The 18,041-nt window shown below is 34.8% G+C and overlaps 2 protein-coding genes across 9 annotated transcripts in view; both read left to right on the forward strand.

The window, feature by feature from the left end:
* Positions 1-15,623, forward strand: part of LOC137138088 (Fc receptor-like protein 5) — a 48,509-nt gene extending 32,886 nt beyond the window's left edge. For 4 of the 8 annotated variants that reach the window (XM_067525007.1, XM_067525006.1, XM_067525001.1 and 1 more), the window contains 12 exons: positions 9,961-10,233; positions 10,367-10,645; positions 10,813-11,130; positions 11,584-11,850; positions 12,532-12,789; positions 12,992-13,105; positions 13,223-13,238; positions 13,326-13,408; positions 13,569-13,619; positions 13,733-13,789; positions 14,526-14,588; positions 15,190-15,623. In XM_067525007.1, the coding sequence (XP_067381108.1) occupies positions 9,961-10,233; positions 10,367-10,645; positions 10,813-11,130; positions 11,584-11,850; positions 12,532-12,789; positions 12,992-13,105; positions 13,223-13,238; positions 13,326-13,408; positions 13,569-13,619; positions 13,733-13,789; positions 14,526-14,588; positions 15,190-15,278 (1,868 nt within the window). In that variant the 3' untranslated portion in view covers positions 15,279-15,623. Of the gene's footprint in view, positions 1-478; positions 530-644; positions 702-810; positions 871-1,527; positions 1,591-2,031; positions 2,092-3,005; positions 3,069-3,940; positions 4,080-4,408; positions 4,548-9,960; positions 10,234-10,366; positions 10,646-10,812; positions 11,131-11,583; positions 11,851-12,531; positions 12,790-12,991; positions 13,106-13,222; positions 13,239-13,325; positions 13,409-13,568; positions 13,620-13,732; positions 13,790-14,525; positions 14,589-15,189 lie in introns of those variants that run through there. The other 4 variants (XM_067525004.1, XM_067525008.1, XM_067525002.1 and 1 more) reach the window with 3 other exon arrangements.
* Positions 5,867-8,983, forward strand: LOC137138095 (uncharacterized). Its single transcript, XM_067525030.1, has 6 exons — positions 5,867-5,916; positions 7,184-7,260; positions 7,442-7,489; positions 7,663-7,929; positions 8,463-8,704; positions 8,834-8,983. The coding sequence occupies exons 1-6, from the start codon at positions 5,882-5,884 to the stop codon at positions 8,852-8,854; spliced, it is 690 nt and encodes a 229-aa protein (XP_067381131.1). The 5' UTR covers positions 5,867-5,881; the 3' UTR covers positions 8,855-8,983.
* Positions 15,624-18,041: the final 2,418 nt, after the last annotated feature.

An 18,041-nucleotide genomic window follows, 5' to 3' on the forward strand; every position in this document is an offset into this window, starting at 1 on the left:
TAGTGACTTAGACCCAAAATGTAACCAGTTAATTCTTGAGTTCAAAACAATTTTTCTTACAAGTTTAAGGTTTTTTTAAGGCATTACTGTGATCTTTGCTTTACAAGAATGGTAGGGACAATAGGACAGACATGATATCAAAGTGACTTTGACCTTTGAACTGTAGCCATCAAAGCCTGAGGAGTTTATCCTTGGTCCCATTGATTGTTTGTGTGACATTTGAAGAAATTCCTTCAAGTTGTTCCTGGGATATTGTGTTAACAAGAATGGACAGATGTGAGGCCTCAGCAGTCTTCAACTTAAACCTATGACCCCTAAAATGTAATCAAGTCATCCTTAATTGGAAGTGAATGTTTGTGTTAAATTTAAAGAAGCTCCCTCAAGGTGTCTCTGAGATCCTGTTTGAGAGAATGAGAGGGACAGACAGACTTATGTAATGGAATCCCAATGATTATTCTGTTGTGCTTTTGTTTTTCAGGTGAGGCTTGTATCTATGAATCAATCAAAGACTCTGAAAACGTTGAAAATGGTACAGTAAGTCTGTAGATTAAGATGGATCAGTTAGAAATGTCATTACTGTATTATTTAAGAGATGGTGGTTGATTCAAAATCCTAGAAAAATAATAAGAACATTTCTGATGCAGATGAATCTCAGGATGTTACGTATTCTGTCATTGAACTTAAACTTGTTGGAAAGAAGCGTAAGTACTACAAATAATATACATACAGTAAAGGTAGCTTATAGATGTTTTGGCCTGCAGTGCCTAGAAAATAATTATTAATTTTTCAGTTTGTGGATTATTCTAACAGGTAAGGATCATAAACCAGAAGAGAGCCCTGTTTACTCTGATGTGAGGATACAAACTGCAGGTATGGTTGCAGTCAGTTAAAAGCACCACTAGATGTGTCCAGAGTTGGAAGCTGTTATACTTTAAACATTTTTACAGCCTGATGGAGATTTACTTCTTGTGCACTTATGTAGTTCTAAATTTTTTTGGCTTTTATATGGTAAACAGTATATGATTCAAATTGTTTGTGTTATGTCATTTATTTCTGATATATTACCATCTACCATATAATCTGAGTAGTTTTTATACTCTTTACTATTTTACACTTTTAAGTTTTTAGATAGTATAAACCAAATATAGTCTCACAATACACAAATAGATTGTTCAGATAAGTGTAATAACAATAATCTTTTCATATGTTCATTTATTCTTTAATAATAATAGTTGCAAAAAATCACTGTCTCATGTGGATTTAATGAATCAGCATCCACAGATTCTGACTCAAACTGTCAAACAAGATGACACACACACACACACACACACACACACACACAGAGAATAGAGACTCAGTGTGTGATGGTAATAACTAGTTTCTGTGCATTTTTAATTTTTTTTTATGCTCCAGCTTAAAAAAAAACTAAATAACATCCCACATTTCTTTTAGTATTAATCCCTCCCTTTATCAGTCAGCTTTTATGTCTTTGAATAAATAAATCCTGAGATGTTGCTTCTGTTGTAGATGATGGTCTGATGTATGCTCAGATCAACTGCCCCAACAAGGGAGAAGCCAAGAAAAAGAAAGGTAAGTAAAGTCTGCATTTCTGAATTTGTAAAATAGGCTACATCACATTATAGGTCTTAATGCTGATAGTTAACATTTATGTTTATAAGTGACATGTGACATCCCAGAACTGTACAACAACAATAATTTCAATAAAAGGCCCTGAAAAGTTGGAAATGGTGCAATAAACTTATTGATTAAGATGGATCCGTTAGTGATGACATTGAGGTGTGATTTTAGTTTTTAGAAAATTATGTCAGTTAAATAATATGAATATTTCTGATGCCGGTGAAAACCAGGGTGTCATATATTCTCTCACTGAACTTAAATATGTTAAAAAGAGCTGAGCTGAAAAAAAAAAAAAAGAGCTGTAAATACTTCAAATACATCCAGTAAATCTAGTATAGTTTAGATGTTTTGACCTGCAGTGCCCAGAATGAATTTGTCTGATTATCTTAACAGGGAAGCATCAAAACCCAGAAGAGAGTCCTGTTTACTCTGATGTGAAGATAGGAACTACAGGTACAGTCATGATCAAAGTTTGTGTAGAAATGTGTCATATCATAACACTGCAGGTAATCACGTCATACACTTCATGTAGTCTTCAATCACCAGAGGTAGTTGATAGACTATTAGGTGTCATGAGAGTTGGAAATTGTCCTATTTACACATTAATGGCCTTGTGGAAATGACCTGTATTTAACTTTTTGTGGACCTTTAGTTATTTCTATTTTTCGGTTTCATAAGCATCATGTGATTATTATTTATTTCCTCTCTCTCTCTCTCTCTCTCTCTCTCTCTCTCTCTCTCTCTCTCTCTCTCTCTCTCTCTCTCTCTCTCTTTTTCTCTCTCTCTCTCTCTCTCTCTCTCTCTCTCTCTCTCTCTCTCTCTCTCTCTCTCTCTCTCTCTCTCTCTCTCTCTCTCTCTCTCTATATATATATATATATATATATATATATATATATATATATATATATATATATATATATATATATATATATATATAATTTTTTTTTTCTTTAATTTTATTGTCAATTCATATTGTTACAGATTCTGAATAGTTTGTGGGTAAAAATCCACCTTCAAGCTTGTTCTTTTTCTCTTCTACTCATGAGGTGCATCAGTCATTGATGAGCATTTGATATGTGTTTATGAAACCATACAGTAACTGTAGAAAATAGATAAAGTCACATGTACAGTATCGTTTTATTACACAGTACATTATATAGTGTCCAATGTGAATTTAATGAATCCCATCATCCACAGATTCTGACACATACGTATTAACCTCAAACTAGATAAGCTGATTCTACAGCTTCAAAAAACAAAATAACATCCCACACTGCTTTTATTTCTTCTTGTCAATCCATCCCTTTATCTGTCAGCTTTTATGTCTTTTGATTCATTAATTTTCTGAGATGTTGCTTCTGTTTTAGACGACAGTCTGATGTATGCTCAGACCAACCGCCACAATAAAGGAAAAGCCAGGAAAAAGACAGGTAAGTAAAGTTTGCTTTCACCTGTGGTTATTGTCCAACATGTTGGTCTTGGACATGATCTATCATTTCTAAAAGAGGCTGTGTTCACATTTAAGGCCTTAATGCTCAGTTGGAATCTTTTATACTGATAGTTCACATTCATGTTTATGAGTGACATATATCCAGATCTATTGTGAAAACTCTTAGCCCTAAACTGCCACACATTTCCAATTTAAACAGAAACATGAGCACAACAACAACATCATTAGTCAAACAGTCAGATAGTACAGTTTTCTCTAAACTGATTTGTTGCAAAATGTTCCATCAAGTTTGAGCCGAACAGAAGCTTCACCATTAATGTCCAGCAGCATTGAAACTTTCTCATGTCTCCATTCAGCCCCAATTCTGTTATTCTGTTGTTCTTTCCTCTCTTCACTCAGTCCAACCAGTCAAGGCAGAGTCTGGTTCTACTGGAGGTTTCTTCCATTAAAGGGACTTTTTCCCCTTTTTCACTTTAGTACTTGCTCAAGGCCGATTTGTTGACTTTTTCCTATAAATCTGTAGTTTTGTAGTCTTGACTCTTCAGTGCAGTGTATTTAGAGCTTATAGGAAAAACTTCCATCCCACTTTCCAGCTTTTGTTAATAATGCTTCCATGTAGCATAATGGGAATTTATTCTATAGATAATTAAATGGGATATAACTCATAATAACATCTCAGACGTTAGTTTTATATATATATATATATATATATATATATATATATATATATATATATATATATATATATATATATATATATATATATATATATATATATATATATATATATATATATATATATATATATATATAATCCCTATAACCCTTATCTGTTATTGTGTTTTTTTCCAGGTTTGTAAAGAAAACCAAACCAAAAAGGAACTTGCAGCAATGTGTGAACCTCTGCTCTCCAAACATTAGACATGTTCTATTTTGTTTGTTATTGTGTTAATGAATTATAGAAACAATATTTTAGCACAAAGCAGGACATATTCTTAAGTGTTTTCTTTGCCTGTTTATTTGCTGCTTTATTATTTTAGTTATTTTGTAAGGAAACTGTACAAATACAACAGTTCAATACAAAGTGTCTGAGGTTTAGTAGTGAGGATATTGTGCAGTTTTAAAATAAGTATCTTTTTGTGTTTGATGAGAAAGCTGCAGACACATTTTATCTGCATGGCCTTAAAAATAAACTGTGTCTAGGTTTCTTCTAAATATCCTGCTAACATGTACTGTATGGGTTTTCATATCTTTTGTATTTTTTGTGACTTTATTTTATTTATTTATTTTTACATTTTGTGCATCAATTAACATTTTTAGCAGCTAAACTGCATCAACACATCCAGCAGTAACTTCCCTCTGACGCCAGTGGTGGACAGCCCATCAGGAGCAGTGTGGCCTTTTCCGGCTGCCTGAGGGTCCTTTGTCCAGCTGAGGACAGTAATCATAATTAGCCTATTATGTGGTTTTATGCTAGAGGGGGCTCCCAAAACACAGATGCCCTACACTCCCTGAACACACTCACACAACACTCAGCATTATTAAGTAGCTAATAACACTGTTACACAAAATAAACAGTTCACGTGCACATATTACATGTTTGTGGAGGAATTATATCATGATAATAGAATTTTCTTTTTTTTTATATTATGAACTAGTCAACAACAGTAGATTTTCTCAACATTCAGCTGGCATTGACATCTGTAAAACATTTTGAGTTACTTCTTGTATGAATTGTGCTTTATAAATAATAAAATAAAAGCTATATTATCGTCATTGAGAACAGATAAATTTACTCATGTTACAATTAAACATCGTTTTCTGTATTTAGCCGGAGAGACCTAGTGTGGAACCTGGGATTTGAACTGGGAGACTTCTGTATCTGCATGCTCCACCCATTGAGCCACCAAGCCGCCAATAAATGGTGTATCGTTATTTAACATTTTAGATTATTGGGGACCCAATAAAACCTCTACACTGTGGTGAGGCTAGGATTTATTGTGTTAAGCAATGGTGAGGTGTGATGTTGGTTTCGGCTGATCAGGGCTGATGAAGCAGCTCCAGGAAGGGTGAGAGCTGCATGGACTGCTGGACTCTACTGACAACACAGAACACAAGGTTTAATGAGAGCAAAAGGAAAGAGAATGTAATGAATCTAAATACTCAGGTACATTGATGACCAATAGTGAAGGTTGTGAGAGAGAGATGACTTCATCTGGAGAGAGTCAGGTTGTGATGGAGGAGCCACTCCATTGGCACACTGGTGTGTCCTCTGGCACATTACCAGCAGGTAAGAGGAGGCTGGAGAAGGACACACAAAGTCCAAACATACAGTGTGACAGATGTGATCCAAAACTTCAATGTTCATGAACCGAAGTCACAGAGTCCAAAATCCAAAGTCCAGAATTTCAGGTCAAAACACAAATAACCCTCAGGGCCAGGTGGGCTGAGGCAGAGGTGATGGCCAGAGCTCATGAGACTGATTTGAATGTCATAATGTGCTGAAATGCTCAATTCACTGTTGTTTAATTTGGAAACATTTATTTTATTAACTTTATTTTCTATAATACTCAGCCGACAGTAAAACGTGGCAGAAATGTTGCTGTGCTCAAACTCACTTCTGTTCATTAAACCTTTTCTTTTCGCTTCTGCTTAGTCACTTCCTGTGGCTGAAGACGTCACAAAGCCTGAAACCAGAATTTCACCACAACTTGAAAACATATTCTGCAGTTGGGCAATGTGATACATTACTTTACGGTACCGACACTTTCGAGAGGCGATTTTAACTGAAGAATGAAGATATTTTCAACATACATGTTCCCTGTTGGGTGAGAGAGCTCATGGATTACTAACACTGCATGTGACCTGATGTCAGTGAGTATGATGTGGTTTTATATCTCCTGTTAAACTGAACAGTACATAAGGAGGCACTTTAAGAATTCTAGAAAAACATTTGTTTGATTTATTGTTAACTGTATTATTTATTTTATGCATCAACTTTTACAGGAACATCAACAATGACTTTTCAAGGCTGCAGTTACTCTATGAGTTAGAAAGGAAGTAGAATGTGTACTGTATCTGCAGGCTTTCAAATCATTTGACCTCCCCACTACTTTTCATCTGTTTCCTTAAGCTCTGCATTATATTATCAGTTAGTTTTGAGGTTGAGAGTTTAAAAACCAGTAAAGAACTGGTCACGTTAAAAGCAAATCCACTATACTGTAAGTGATGCTGTAATCTAATTTAAAACAACAATAATTTTCAAACTACAGGCTGGTATCACTGCTTCCCCAGTTTTTCAAATTATTAGAAAAAAGCATTTTTACTGCATTTACACTAATGGAACTAGTAAAAGAAATAACTAATACAAAAGGTAAAAAAGAATATGATGGGAATAAAATCATAAATCATTTTACTTAAATACAATGTCTGGTATATGAGGTGTTGCAAAGTTATGGTTACAAAGTTAATAGATACTATTAAGTTCAGCTAAATAATAGTGCTTCAGAATTGGCAAAGCTGAATTGTGGAGCCTTAGGACCAAAATGATTTCATTTGTATAGGAATGAAGAAAATATAGCATCTGAGGTTTCTCCACCTTTCTTTGACGTCAACGTGGCCACTGAGGCTGCACTGTGATACAGGAAGTTAATGGTTCACTTGAGAAAGTACAAATCTGAATAAAACTTAAGGAAATTAGTTTTGACCAAATATTATATGACATTCACTTTGTCTACAGAACATAATATAAGCACTTTGGATGCAGGAGCAGCTGGAGCAAAGTCTTACATACAGATTTATAATTATTACAGCTTAAATGTTACAACTACATACACAAACAGAATAATTCTATTTCTTTTACATTAATGTATATGTGATTTAATTATGTATTACAAATGAAGTGTAACCTTTTGGGTCAGATTTAAACTACCATGTTTCTGCAGTTCCAGGAGAGGAAGTATAAAAAATAGTAAAGAATGCTGTGGTCAAACCCAGTCCAGTGGAAGGAAAGGAAACATTTTACCAAGTTCAACTCAAAAGAAGAAGTTGAAGAACTTGTTTTTCCATTAAAAATATAACTTCTGTTTTCTACAGTCTGTCTTTTCTCTTAAAAGAAGACTTTGACAGTGTGATGATGGGACACAGTTTCTTCTGTGTGCTGGAGTTTTTCTGTGAGTAAATAACCGATTAATGAAACAAATGAACACTTTTCATTTATTATCACCATGATCCTCAGAGACAGTGTTTATTATGTTGTTTTAAGTTTTGATAATTAGCAACATATATGTCAAGAATTCTTCCCTGGTATTAAGGAAAGTCCAATTATTTACTGTGGTTACTGTTGGCTTTCAGTCTTTATTTTAGTGTTGAACACACCTTTCTATTATGGACATGCTGAAGGTAAACACAGGTTTATTAAATTTACTTGAAGATGAATCTGCAATTTCTGCATTTTTTAACATTTAACATTTTTTAACAGTTTTTCCTAATCTTTCAAGTTTATGTGTCCTCACATATTTGTATCAGTAAACTTTATTTAGCTAATTTTGTTGTTTTGTCTTGTTGGGTTTTAGATGCCGTTCTGACCCTTGAGCCCAGCTGGTCGACTTTTTTTACTGGAGAGTCAGTGACCTTCATATGCGACATTAATGAAGGAAAAGACACTGACTGGTTTTATAAAATCAACAAGGGTGGTCGAGAATTTCTTTCATATGGTTCAAATAAAGACTGGACGATATCAAGTCTTTCCACAGGTTATAGTGATGTGTACCAGTGCTTTGGTACTCACAAGAGCTCACTTATTACAAAGAGCAGTAACAACATCTCTTTAAATGTATCAGGTGAGTCATCAATGTTTTACCATATTTGCCACAACCAACAGCGTTTCTGGCTGATGTGTTCTATTCATTTTTGGTGTAATCGTGTGAATATATATTTAAATGTAACAATTAAAAACGTAAAGTTTTGCTGAAACGGCTTTTAGAATTTTGTAAAATTATGATCAGGATCACTGCATTTTTTCCTTTAGCTTTTCTCTCACAAAGCCAGTGCAATGCAATTAATGCAGAATGAGTATTATATATGTTTTGGTGTAAAGTTCCAACTATTGTAGATATAAATCCTGAGAAATAAAGTAGGAAAAGAAAAAAGTACTGTAAATGTCTGAGCACATCAAAACTCTCAGTCCAGAGGGTAAATAATACAGAAAAAGACTCATGGAGGGGGTCTAATGATTGAGGGGGGTGTATACTTTGCAGACAGTAAAGTCTATACAAAAATATAATAATGGAAACCTACACTGCTAATAAAACATGGAAACATAACAGATATTTCAATTTCAATTTTAATATTTAACATTTTGATTTTATAACAGCATACAAACCCAAGGCCACACTGACACCAGGAACAACAACCATCCCAAGAGGAGGCAGAGTGACACTGAGCTGCTCTGTAGACGTCTTTGGTGACTGGAAATACGACTGGTTTGGACAAACCTCATACAATATTGAAGCTCCAATCACAACAGTGGGTGAAGAAAACAGAGTGATCACTGTTTCAGAAGGAGGTATCTACAGGTGCAGAGGACGAAGGGGACAACCAGTGTTTTATACTGATGTTAGTTCCTACGTCACCATTGTAAAAACTAGTGAGTTTAATAATTGTGTTGCTGATATCAATTCCTAATCACAGATATACATGTGAAGTTTTCTCTGTTGATTTGATGATTCTGCTTGTATCTATTAGTTTCCAATTATGTCACTGTGACTCCAAACTGGCCTCAGATGTTCAGTGGTGAGACGATCACCCTCAGATGTGAGATCCAGGGTGGTGGACACACTGGGTGGCAGTATTGTTGGAGAACACCCTGGTCAACCACAGAGTGGACAAACACTAATTCCTGGACTTTCAGTGTGTTTGTGCACAGCAGTGGGAACTACATGTGTAAGGGTAGAAACACATGGGACCCGTATGCTTTGACAGAGTGGAGCAAACCCATCACAGTGGCTGAAGCAGGTGAGTTTGGATGTTTATTAGCATTTAATATTAACTGTGTGTAACATATGGATCCTTGCAGTATAATAAAGTAAATCACAGTTAATTACAGCTGAACTTATTTCATTCAAAGACGCCCACGGTTCACTAAAGTCATAACTTTTGGACAGTGGAGTCTAAAATTCAAGTGTTATTGTCACAGTGGTGCGAAACACAGGAAACATGAACAACAACAATGTATTACCAGGTCACTGCTTCAGTCATTTTTAACAGAAACCACAGTTTATCCATCAAATGTTTAATATCATCATCTGAGTCTTGTTTGTCCGGCTACATTATCCCAACTTATAGACTCAGTAATGTGTTTAGTTCATTTAAATAATAAAATGGTTTATACAGTAGGTTACAGGTACAGACCATCATCTTTGAACTTGTTTTTATCTGGATTTTGTTTTATTCAAATCTATTCAATTCAATTTAAATCACTTTATTTGTCCCATAGAGGCAAATTAAAAGGGCATAAAAGTTTATAAAGTGCCTCTAATGAAATGTGCATTTTATTTTTAAAGCTAAAAAAATATATATATTAAATAAGGACATTTTCAGGCTGACTTGGGGTGTGGTTGATTTGGGTTTTGTGATTCATTCTAAGTTTTTTTTTTTTTATCAAGTTTAGCCTTGAATATGTCAAATTATTACCACATTTTGCTGATTCAGTTCATTACAACAAATTGGAAACATTATTAAAGTTTTCTTTCTCAAAATTAGCTTAGTGAGATTTGTTATGCACTTATTATTTTTAACAAGATATTTAGGTTACACTAAGTCACAGGGACAATAATGACCTTTGTATTTCCGTGTTCTGTACTCAACTGCAGCTAAACCAAAGGCCCATTTAAGAGCTGATAGCAGTGACATTCCTGTAGGAGGCAGCGTGACCCTGACCTGCTCTGTGAAGACATCATCTGGATGGAAATATTTCTGGTACAGAGGTGATAAATCCTCTGATCCTCTGATCACACAAGATGCTGTTTCCTACTCATCTGATAGAATCAGTGTCTCACAGGAAGGACTCTACTGGTGCAGAGGAGGAAGAGGAAACCCAGTTTACTACACAGAGTACAGTGACTCTGTGAGAATCAACAAAAATGGTGATTTAAACAAATAAAAACAGCAGAAATACTTGATGTGTAAACATGACTTTTGAGATTAATGATAACAATAACTTGGTTTGATGTAGATTTGACCTGTTTTACTTTTTATTGCCTCTTTCTGTTTGAACAGTCCCAAACAAGGCGACTGTGACTCTGCAACACACCTGGTCTCAGATATTCACTGATGAGACGATCACTCTAACATGTGAGATCACGGACAGAGGAGACACTGAGTGGGAATATGAATGGAGAACACCACGCTCAATGAAACCTCCAGAACAAAAGGAATACGAGATTAGACGTGTTACCTCATCACACAGGGGAGAATACAGCTGTAGAGCCAGAATGAAAACTGCACAACAGTCTTCAACAGATTGGAGTGATGTCTTCACACTGACAGTATCTGACAGTAAGTCCAATCATAATTAATATCATCCTGTAATGTTATGTAGATAAAAAAAATTTATTTAACAAAGCTAAAATTAAAAAAAAGGGGACAGACACAGAGAACATGTGTCAAAGATGCTTAACATAATCCACCAACAACACACTAACATGTTTCCATTGATTTAACAGAGCCTCAGCCTGTCCTCACTGTGTCTCCATCATGGCTGAGTCCTGGAGCCTCAGTAACTCTGAACTGTGAGGTTGAACATCCATCTGCAGGATGGAGGTTCTACTGGTATAAGACTGTTCCTGATCTGTCAGACAAATACTACAGATACTACAGATACTACCGATATGAGCTGCTACCTGGTAGAGACAATGGGACTGAACAGAATTCCTCCATCATTCATGGACAGACACACACAGCAGGATATGTGTGTAGAGCTGGAAGAGGAGACCCAGTGTATTACACTCATCCCAGTGAACCAAAGTTTGTCTGGTCTGGAGGTCAGTTTGTTTCTCTGTTTCACTGAACGCTGATACTGGATTCTTTTGAACAGAGCTGCTACATTTATGTTTATTTGATTTATTTGTGTTTATTATATGAAAAGGCTCTTTTCCAGTCATTCATTCGAAAGAAGTTTATGAGTTTTATTGCACCTCCATATATTTTTATTTACAACATTACTAAATACCGTGTGTCTCTTTATAACTCATTACATTTACTTTCTTCTTTCTTTCCTTATTTATTTTAACCTTTGGTTGTCAGAATAAAACCTGTCTTTACCATTTCACTCCTTCTTTTTTTAGCTTTAGCTAAGGAGCAGGGATTACTGCTAAAACTCATTAAGCACTGAAATTCAATACTTGATTTTAGTTTTTTAAAAGTTACCCTGCAAACTTCTTTAAAGCAATAAAAAAAAGTGGTTGTAGCCATTGTTTTGATGTTTTGTTTTCCAGATGTTCGTCCATCAGCATCTCTCACAGTGAATCCTGACAGAGTTCAACACTTCACCTCTGACTCTGTGTCACTGAGCTGTGAGGGAAACTCTACTGAGTGGACAGTGAGGAGGTTTACTGATGGAGGCTTCCTGTCCCACTGTTATCACTGGGGGACTATGACTGGATCCACATGTAAAATCTCCACTTCACAGTCTGGTACTGCAGTGTACTGGTGTGAGTCTGGATCAGGAGAGTTCAGCAATGCTGTAAATATCACTGTACAGCGTGAGTTTTATCACATTTTTATTGAATCTGTAATAGTTGAACCTTGTGTTAAGTGGTTTCAACTGGTAAACAAACTAATTTATTCTACATCCTGTAGTCCTACCTGAACATGGTATAGTCATTCTCAAAATAAAGTGCACTTCTTTGTTTCTTTCTGGATAATTGCTTCTGATACAGATACATTATTCTGAGGCAGAATTATGCTGGCCTTTAAATTTGTCTTAATGTGTGAACATACCAAACATTTCACAAACATGTAATTGTAGTTTACATCATTAAGGTTCCAGACACAACATAGTAAACTTTGGTTGCATTGGTAAATTGGTATTTAGTTTGAATTATTTGTTAAACATCTTCACATTAAAACTCTGTGTAACCAGTCACCACTGGCTGAAAGGTTTGGGGATAAATTTTATTATGGACAAAGCTGATAAAAGGTAAAATGATAATAATTTAGTAGTTTGTTGACTATTAGGTACCTGCTTAAATGTGCCTTTACAGTGATAAATATACCCAGTGGGTTTTACTTGTACAAGCCAAATTCTTTGTAAAGCTAAAATCATATGATTCTGAATATGTTTAGGACTTATGGGAAAATAGAAAGTGAGATATATTATCTCTGAACATCAAGTTGTTTTAAAGTTCTGCACTGAAACGTCACATTCTTTGGCTGTTTTACAGATCAGTTTGACATTATGCTGGTGAGTCCTGTCCTTCCTGTGACCGAGGGAACATCTGTTACTCTTGGCTGCAAGTTCAAGAAAGAAAATGTTCTTTCTCAAGTGTTTTTCTATAAAAATGACAAACTCATCCAAAATGATACCAGAGTGGAGCTGAGCATCTTTGCAGTGTCTAAGTCAGATGAAGGTGTTTATAAATGTAAAATAAAAAAAAATTCACAACTTTGGACATCACCACAGAGTTGGATGTCAGTAAAATGTGAGTATAATTAAAACTCTATTTTTAGTGTGTGTTTTCTGTCTTTGAGTGTTCAAACACACACACAAAAAAACATTAGCAATTAAAGGTATTATACTTTCTTATACATTACTAATAACCAGCTGTTTAGTGCTGTGATCTGATGTGATACTGCATTGATATGTTGATATAAATATTTTATATTATATATTACTCATTACAGTGGTGTCTGCAGCTGAAAGCTCTTCATTTCCTGTTCCATTAATTGTTGGGTTGGTTTGTGGAGTTTTACTGATTATTCTCCTGCTGCCCTTGTGCTGCTACAGAAAGATAAAGGGTGAGATCTTTTACGTTTGATCCCAATCTAATTAGCCAAAATCATACATGCATTCTGTAACATTAACAATGTTCAGTATAAACTGTTCAGTGACAACAAATATGTTTTTTTTTACAGATTCACGGTTCCTCAGGTAGGTACAACTCTCTCCTCTCTCATAACAGTGCATTACACCTTCCTCATTAAATCGAATCTGTTTAAAACACATGTTTGAGCCCAGCAGGTCTCACAGCACCAATCAGAGCTCAGCTACAGATCACATGATCAACCTGTCCTGTCAGGACAGGAAACATGCTCTTCCAGGTCAGCCTCAATACCTGATTAGTTTCATGGTTTTTCTGTTAACTCTATGTCTAAAGTTTTAATTTCTGCTTTTCTGTTTTATAGAATCATAGAATAAATATAATTCGATTAAACTGAATAACCTGACATTGGTGTTTTTGTTCTTTTTTTTTTATTGTAGGTGATGTTTGTCTGTATGAATCCATAAAAGACCCTGAAGGCACTGAATATGGTACAGTATTTTTTTTTCTTTCAGTCAGTCATAGCTGCAAAAATAAACTGCTTAAAGTTACAGCAAACAAGTTATTGATAATTCTACACGTTTACACAATATCTGTATTTTAGATGATAGCAGGGATGTCACATATTCTTCAATTGAGCTTAAAAATATCACAAATGATGGTAAGTATTTTATTTTGTCTTATAAACAGGAAAGAGAGGAGATTATTTTGTAACCAGCAATGCCCAAAATAAATAAACCTGCGTTTTCATTCATTTATATGATTGTTTTTCTTCTAACATGTGAAGGCTCCTGCAGGTACATCTCATTACAGCAGTGCTGATTGCAATGGACAAATTATTGAATGTACATTATGACAGAGTTCTCCTTATTGTTGTGATCTATTAATCTAACATAAAAATTACATTTAAAAAATGGGTACTTAGTTATAAAATAGTTATTTATCTCATGTCATAATAGGTGACAAAATACTATATACAAACATTCTGTATGAGCCTCTAATTGTATTTTTTTAATGAGCGTGATAGTTGCCCTCTATACTCCATTCAAATTCTAGTTAGAAAGGTTTCTTCATCTTTATCTGTTTGTTATACAGTACTGTGCTAAATGTTAAAGAAATTAATATTTCTTAGTATCATATACATACATTGTAGTCTCAGTGGTCTTTACAAGTCCACACTCTGAGAAAAGTTCTACTCAGAAATGTAACACAACACATTATCTGAGAAGTCAATTATACAGTTATTTTTGTTCTATTTATGCATTTTAATACAGTATCGGACTCTGCTCTGCTATAAAATAAACATAAGGACACACTGCATTTTAGTGTATTCGTTTTTTTATATTTATCCTTATTCATCCATCAGCTGAAAACTGGAAATGTGACTTTTCTTTTAGATGATACTTTGATGTATACTGATGTACACTTCCTCAATAAAGGTAAAGCCAAGAAAAACAAAGGTGAGTCAAATGTACATTCAGCCACAGCTGTTGTTGTTTTGCATGCTGTTTGTGGAGATGTTGTAATGTGACTTCTGTGTTTAAGCGTTAGAGTTAACATAGCAACATCCTAATGGTAACAGGAAAAAAACAAATTACTAAGACGTGTCCTGATGAGGGACACCTGGCTTTTGCTTTTTGGAGGATTTGTTGGTATAAGAGAAAACCAGTCTTGCTGTTTCACCCCAGTGACCTTTGAACAATATTGTTAAAACTTGTTCAGGGTACAGTACTTTCATTGTTTTCCATGAGGGTATGAAACCAGTAAATAAAAAAGAAAGCAAGGAAAAATCTCAGACATATCAATGAGAGAGAATGATGGGACTGCCAGATAAGTGTAGTTGTTATTTTTTAGCTCATTTAAATGCACACATTGTTTTATTTTGGTATTATGTTGTTTATTTGACATTCTCCCAAATTATTAATTGAAAACTATAATTTTTACCTATTTTACCCAAATTATGTGTAACATGTTTTACTCAAGTCTAATGTTTTTTGGTTTGTAGTACTGTTTAGAAAAACCGAATAACTAGTCTGTGTGTGTATTTATTTCTTTTTATAGGAACATCCAGTCCTGCAGTGGCTGATGCAACCATTTATTCCGAAGTACAACCACAAATAACTCTTGGTAATAATGCAGAGATCAAATGATGTGCAGAGTAGAATTTATTTCAAATTTTACAGATACTTAAATGGTTTATAAAGTGGAGCAAAACATAAGAAATCAGCTTTAATTCTTCAATAACCCCTCCCCAATAAATAAAGACTTCTGTATCAACAAACCGGTGGAAATGATTAGATAATAAACCTACATCTATGTTTTGAAAATGTTTGCAGCTTTTATATATTGTAAACATTATGTATTTGTTCTGCTATTTAAATATCAGATGATATTCTGTACAGGTTATTCAACAGTATATCAGTTGAAATAAATACATATTTCATTTCCAGAAAACTTGTGACATTGTGTAAATATAAATAAAAAGATTGGAATGATTTGCAAATCATGTGAAGTTTGTTTATATGGCATGTTGAAACTGAGAAATTAAACATTTTGTAACACTAACACATCTGAAAATTTGGGACAGCAGCTTGTTTCCCACTGTGTTGAATCACTTCTTTGTTTAACAACCATACTTTCTTTATAAAGGATTTCAGCTGCTTTACTGTAGTATTTCTTCTCATAATGAGTCACATGTTTTCATTGAGTGACAGGTCTGGACTGCAGGAAATCCAGTTTAGCAGCTCTTTCACACCGTTGAGCCTCGCTGTTGTGATGTGGTTCTGCACTGTGTTGCTAAAATAATAAAAGACCTTTTCTGAAAATGACGTTGTCTTGATGGCAGCATATGTTGCTCCAAACCCTGTATCATTCAGCCCTAATAATACCTTCCCAAATGTTTAAGTTACCAGACTGTTCTCATTCCCAAGGTGTTAAAACACACTGCCTTGTCCGGTCCCTTCTGCTTTACAATATTTGACATCTAAAGCAATGAACTCAAATATAAAGTGAAAAAGTGGGAGATGGGAGGGAGGGAGGGAGATGGGAGGGGTGGATAATACAAGAAAACATAGGAGTTTTTCCACAGTGCCTACATAACCATTGTTATCTCTTAAACGTGACCTTACCCTGAAGTTGTTTCACATAACCCTAACGCAGTTTTTACAGGTATATACTGTAAACTCGTTTGGGGAATGTACAATAGTAAAGAACGAATCAAAGAATGTTCAAATTGGCACAATTTGACGCCTTGGAAGCCTCAATATCTGACACTGTGGGATGAGAACGTGTTGAAGTTAACCATGTCGTGCTATTACAATATTTTTCTGTTGCTAAAACCCATTTTTTGGAACCTCCACCCATTTTTTTCAAAACCTTAAACACGCATCCAAATGTTCAAACTATATTCACAAAACCCCAGACTTTTCTATCAACACCAAACTATCACTTTAAAACCAGATGTCCTGTGTTTAAAACCAAACAGTGCGTTCAGATCACAGACACAGCAAGTGAAGATATATTCACCACAGAGCAGAGAATTTCCTCAGTGATGATTGTTCTTGCTCTTCCTCATCCCCTTTCTCCTCGTCCACAGCCTCTCACACAAACTCTTCCTTCTCTGCCTTTCTGTTTCTGGTTCTCTCCATTGTAGATGGATGCACATGTGCCACCTGCGCACTCTGAACTGACTTTTATCCTGCCTGATTGGTCATTAGAAATGTGTGTGTTCAATGTTAAGTTGTTGTGTAAAAGATAACCAGCGTGTTTGAGTTGTGTTCACATTTTGCTTCCAGGGTTTAAAATTTAGAAATAAAAGTGTAAAATGTATTTAGTGACAGAGAATGTGTTTAAAGTTTAGCAGAAAAAAGTGGATACGTTTAGCAAATGGTGTCCAAGTACCTGAACAGTGTTTAAGATTTAGTCAAAAGAGTGTTTGATTTGAAAAATGTATTTACTGTATACAACTGAGAGTTTGCTTCAGAGAATGGAGTTTATTGTTTTAGGAAGCAAGAAAAACAGTAACCAGTAAAGAAGCAAAGCCACTTTAAGTGCTCTGGTGGAATTGATATGTCATTACTCATGAGCATTATTGATTGTGTGGTCAGAGCATTTACATATACTTGTAATTTGTCTTTTAAACCCTTTTTTTCTGGACTGGATAAAACAGCTAGTCTTCCATTTATATAAGTCAGGTGACAGACATTGGAATTTCAAACTACAGGCAAGTAGCTTTGCTTCCCCAGTTTTCAAAATCATTAGAAAAAACAATTTCTATTTTACACTAATGGAAATAGAAGAAAGAACAAAAATAAAAGGTAAAAAAACTAAAGTGTGTTACCTAAAATTAGGAAGTTTGGCACATATGAGGTGTTGCACAGTTATGGTTACAAAGTTAATTCATACCAGTACGTTCAGATAAATAATAGTGCTTCAGAATTGGCAAAGGTGCCAATGTTATTTCATTTGTATATGAACGAAGAAAATATAGTATCTGAGATTTCGCCACCTTTTTTTGACATCAACGTGGCCACTGAGGCTGCACTGTGACACAGGAAGTTAATGGTTCACTTGAGAAAGTACAAATCTGAATAAAACTGAATAAAATTAGTATGTGTTGACCAAATGTTATGTGACATTCACTTTGTCTACAAAACATAATATAAGCACTTTGGATGCAGGACCAGCTTGAACCCAAGTCTGTCTCACACACAAGTAAAACAAAGATACATTCCTCAAGTATTTATGTTTAATGGGATTTACTTGCGGGTTCATAAAGAGCAGAACAACTACAACAAAACAACAAAACAGACACATGAACATAAAACGACATTAATGCAGTGGTGGATAGTAACAGAGTACCAGTACTTTATTACTGTACTTATTTAGCTTTGTGGCTACTTTGACTTTTACTC

Source organism: Channa argus, chromosome 12 (assembly GCF_033026475.1).
Source record: "Channa argus isolate prfri chromosome 12, Channa argus male v1.0, whole genome shotgun sequence".
Classification (NCBI taxonomy): domain Eukaryota; kingdom Metazoa; phylum Chordata; class Actinopteri; order Anabantiformes; family Channidae; genus Channa; species Channa argus.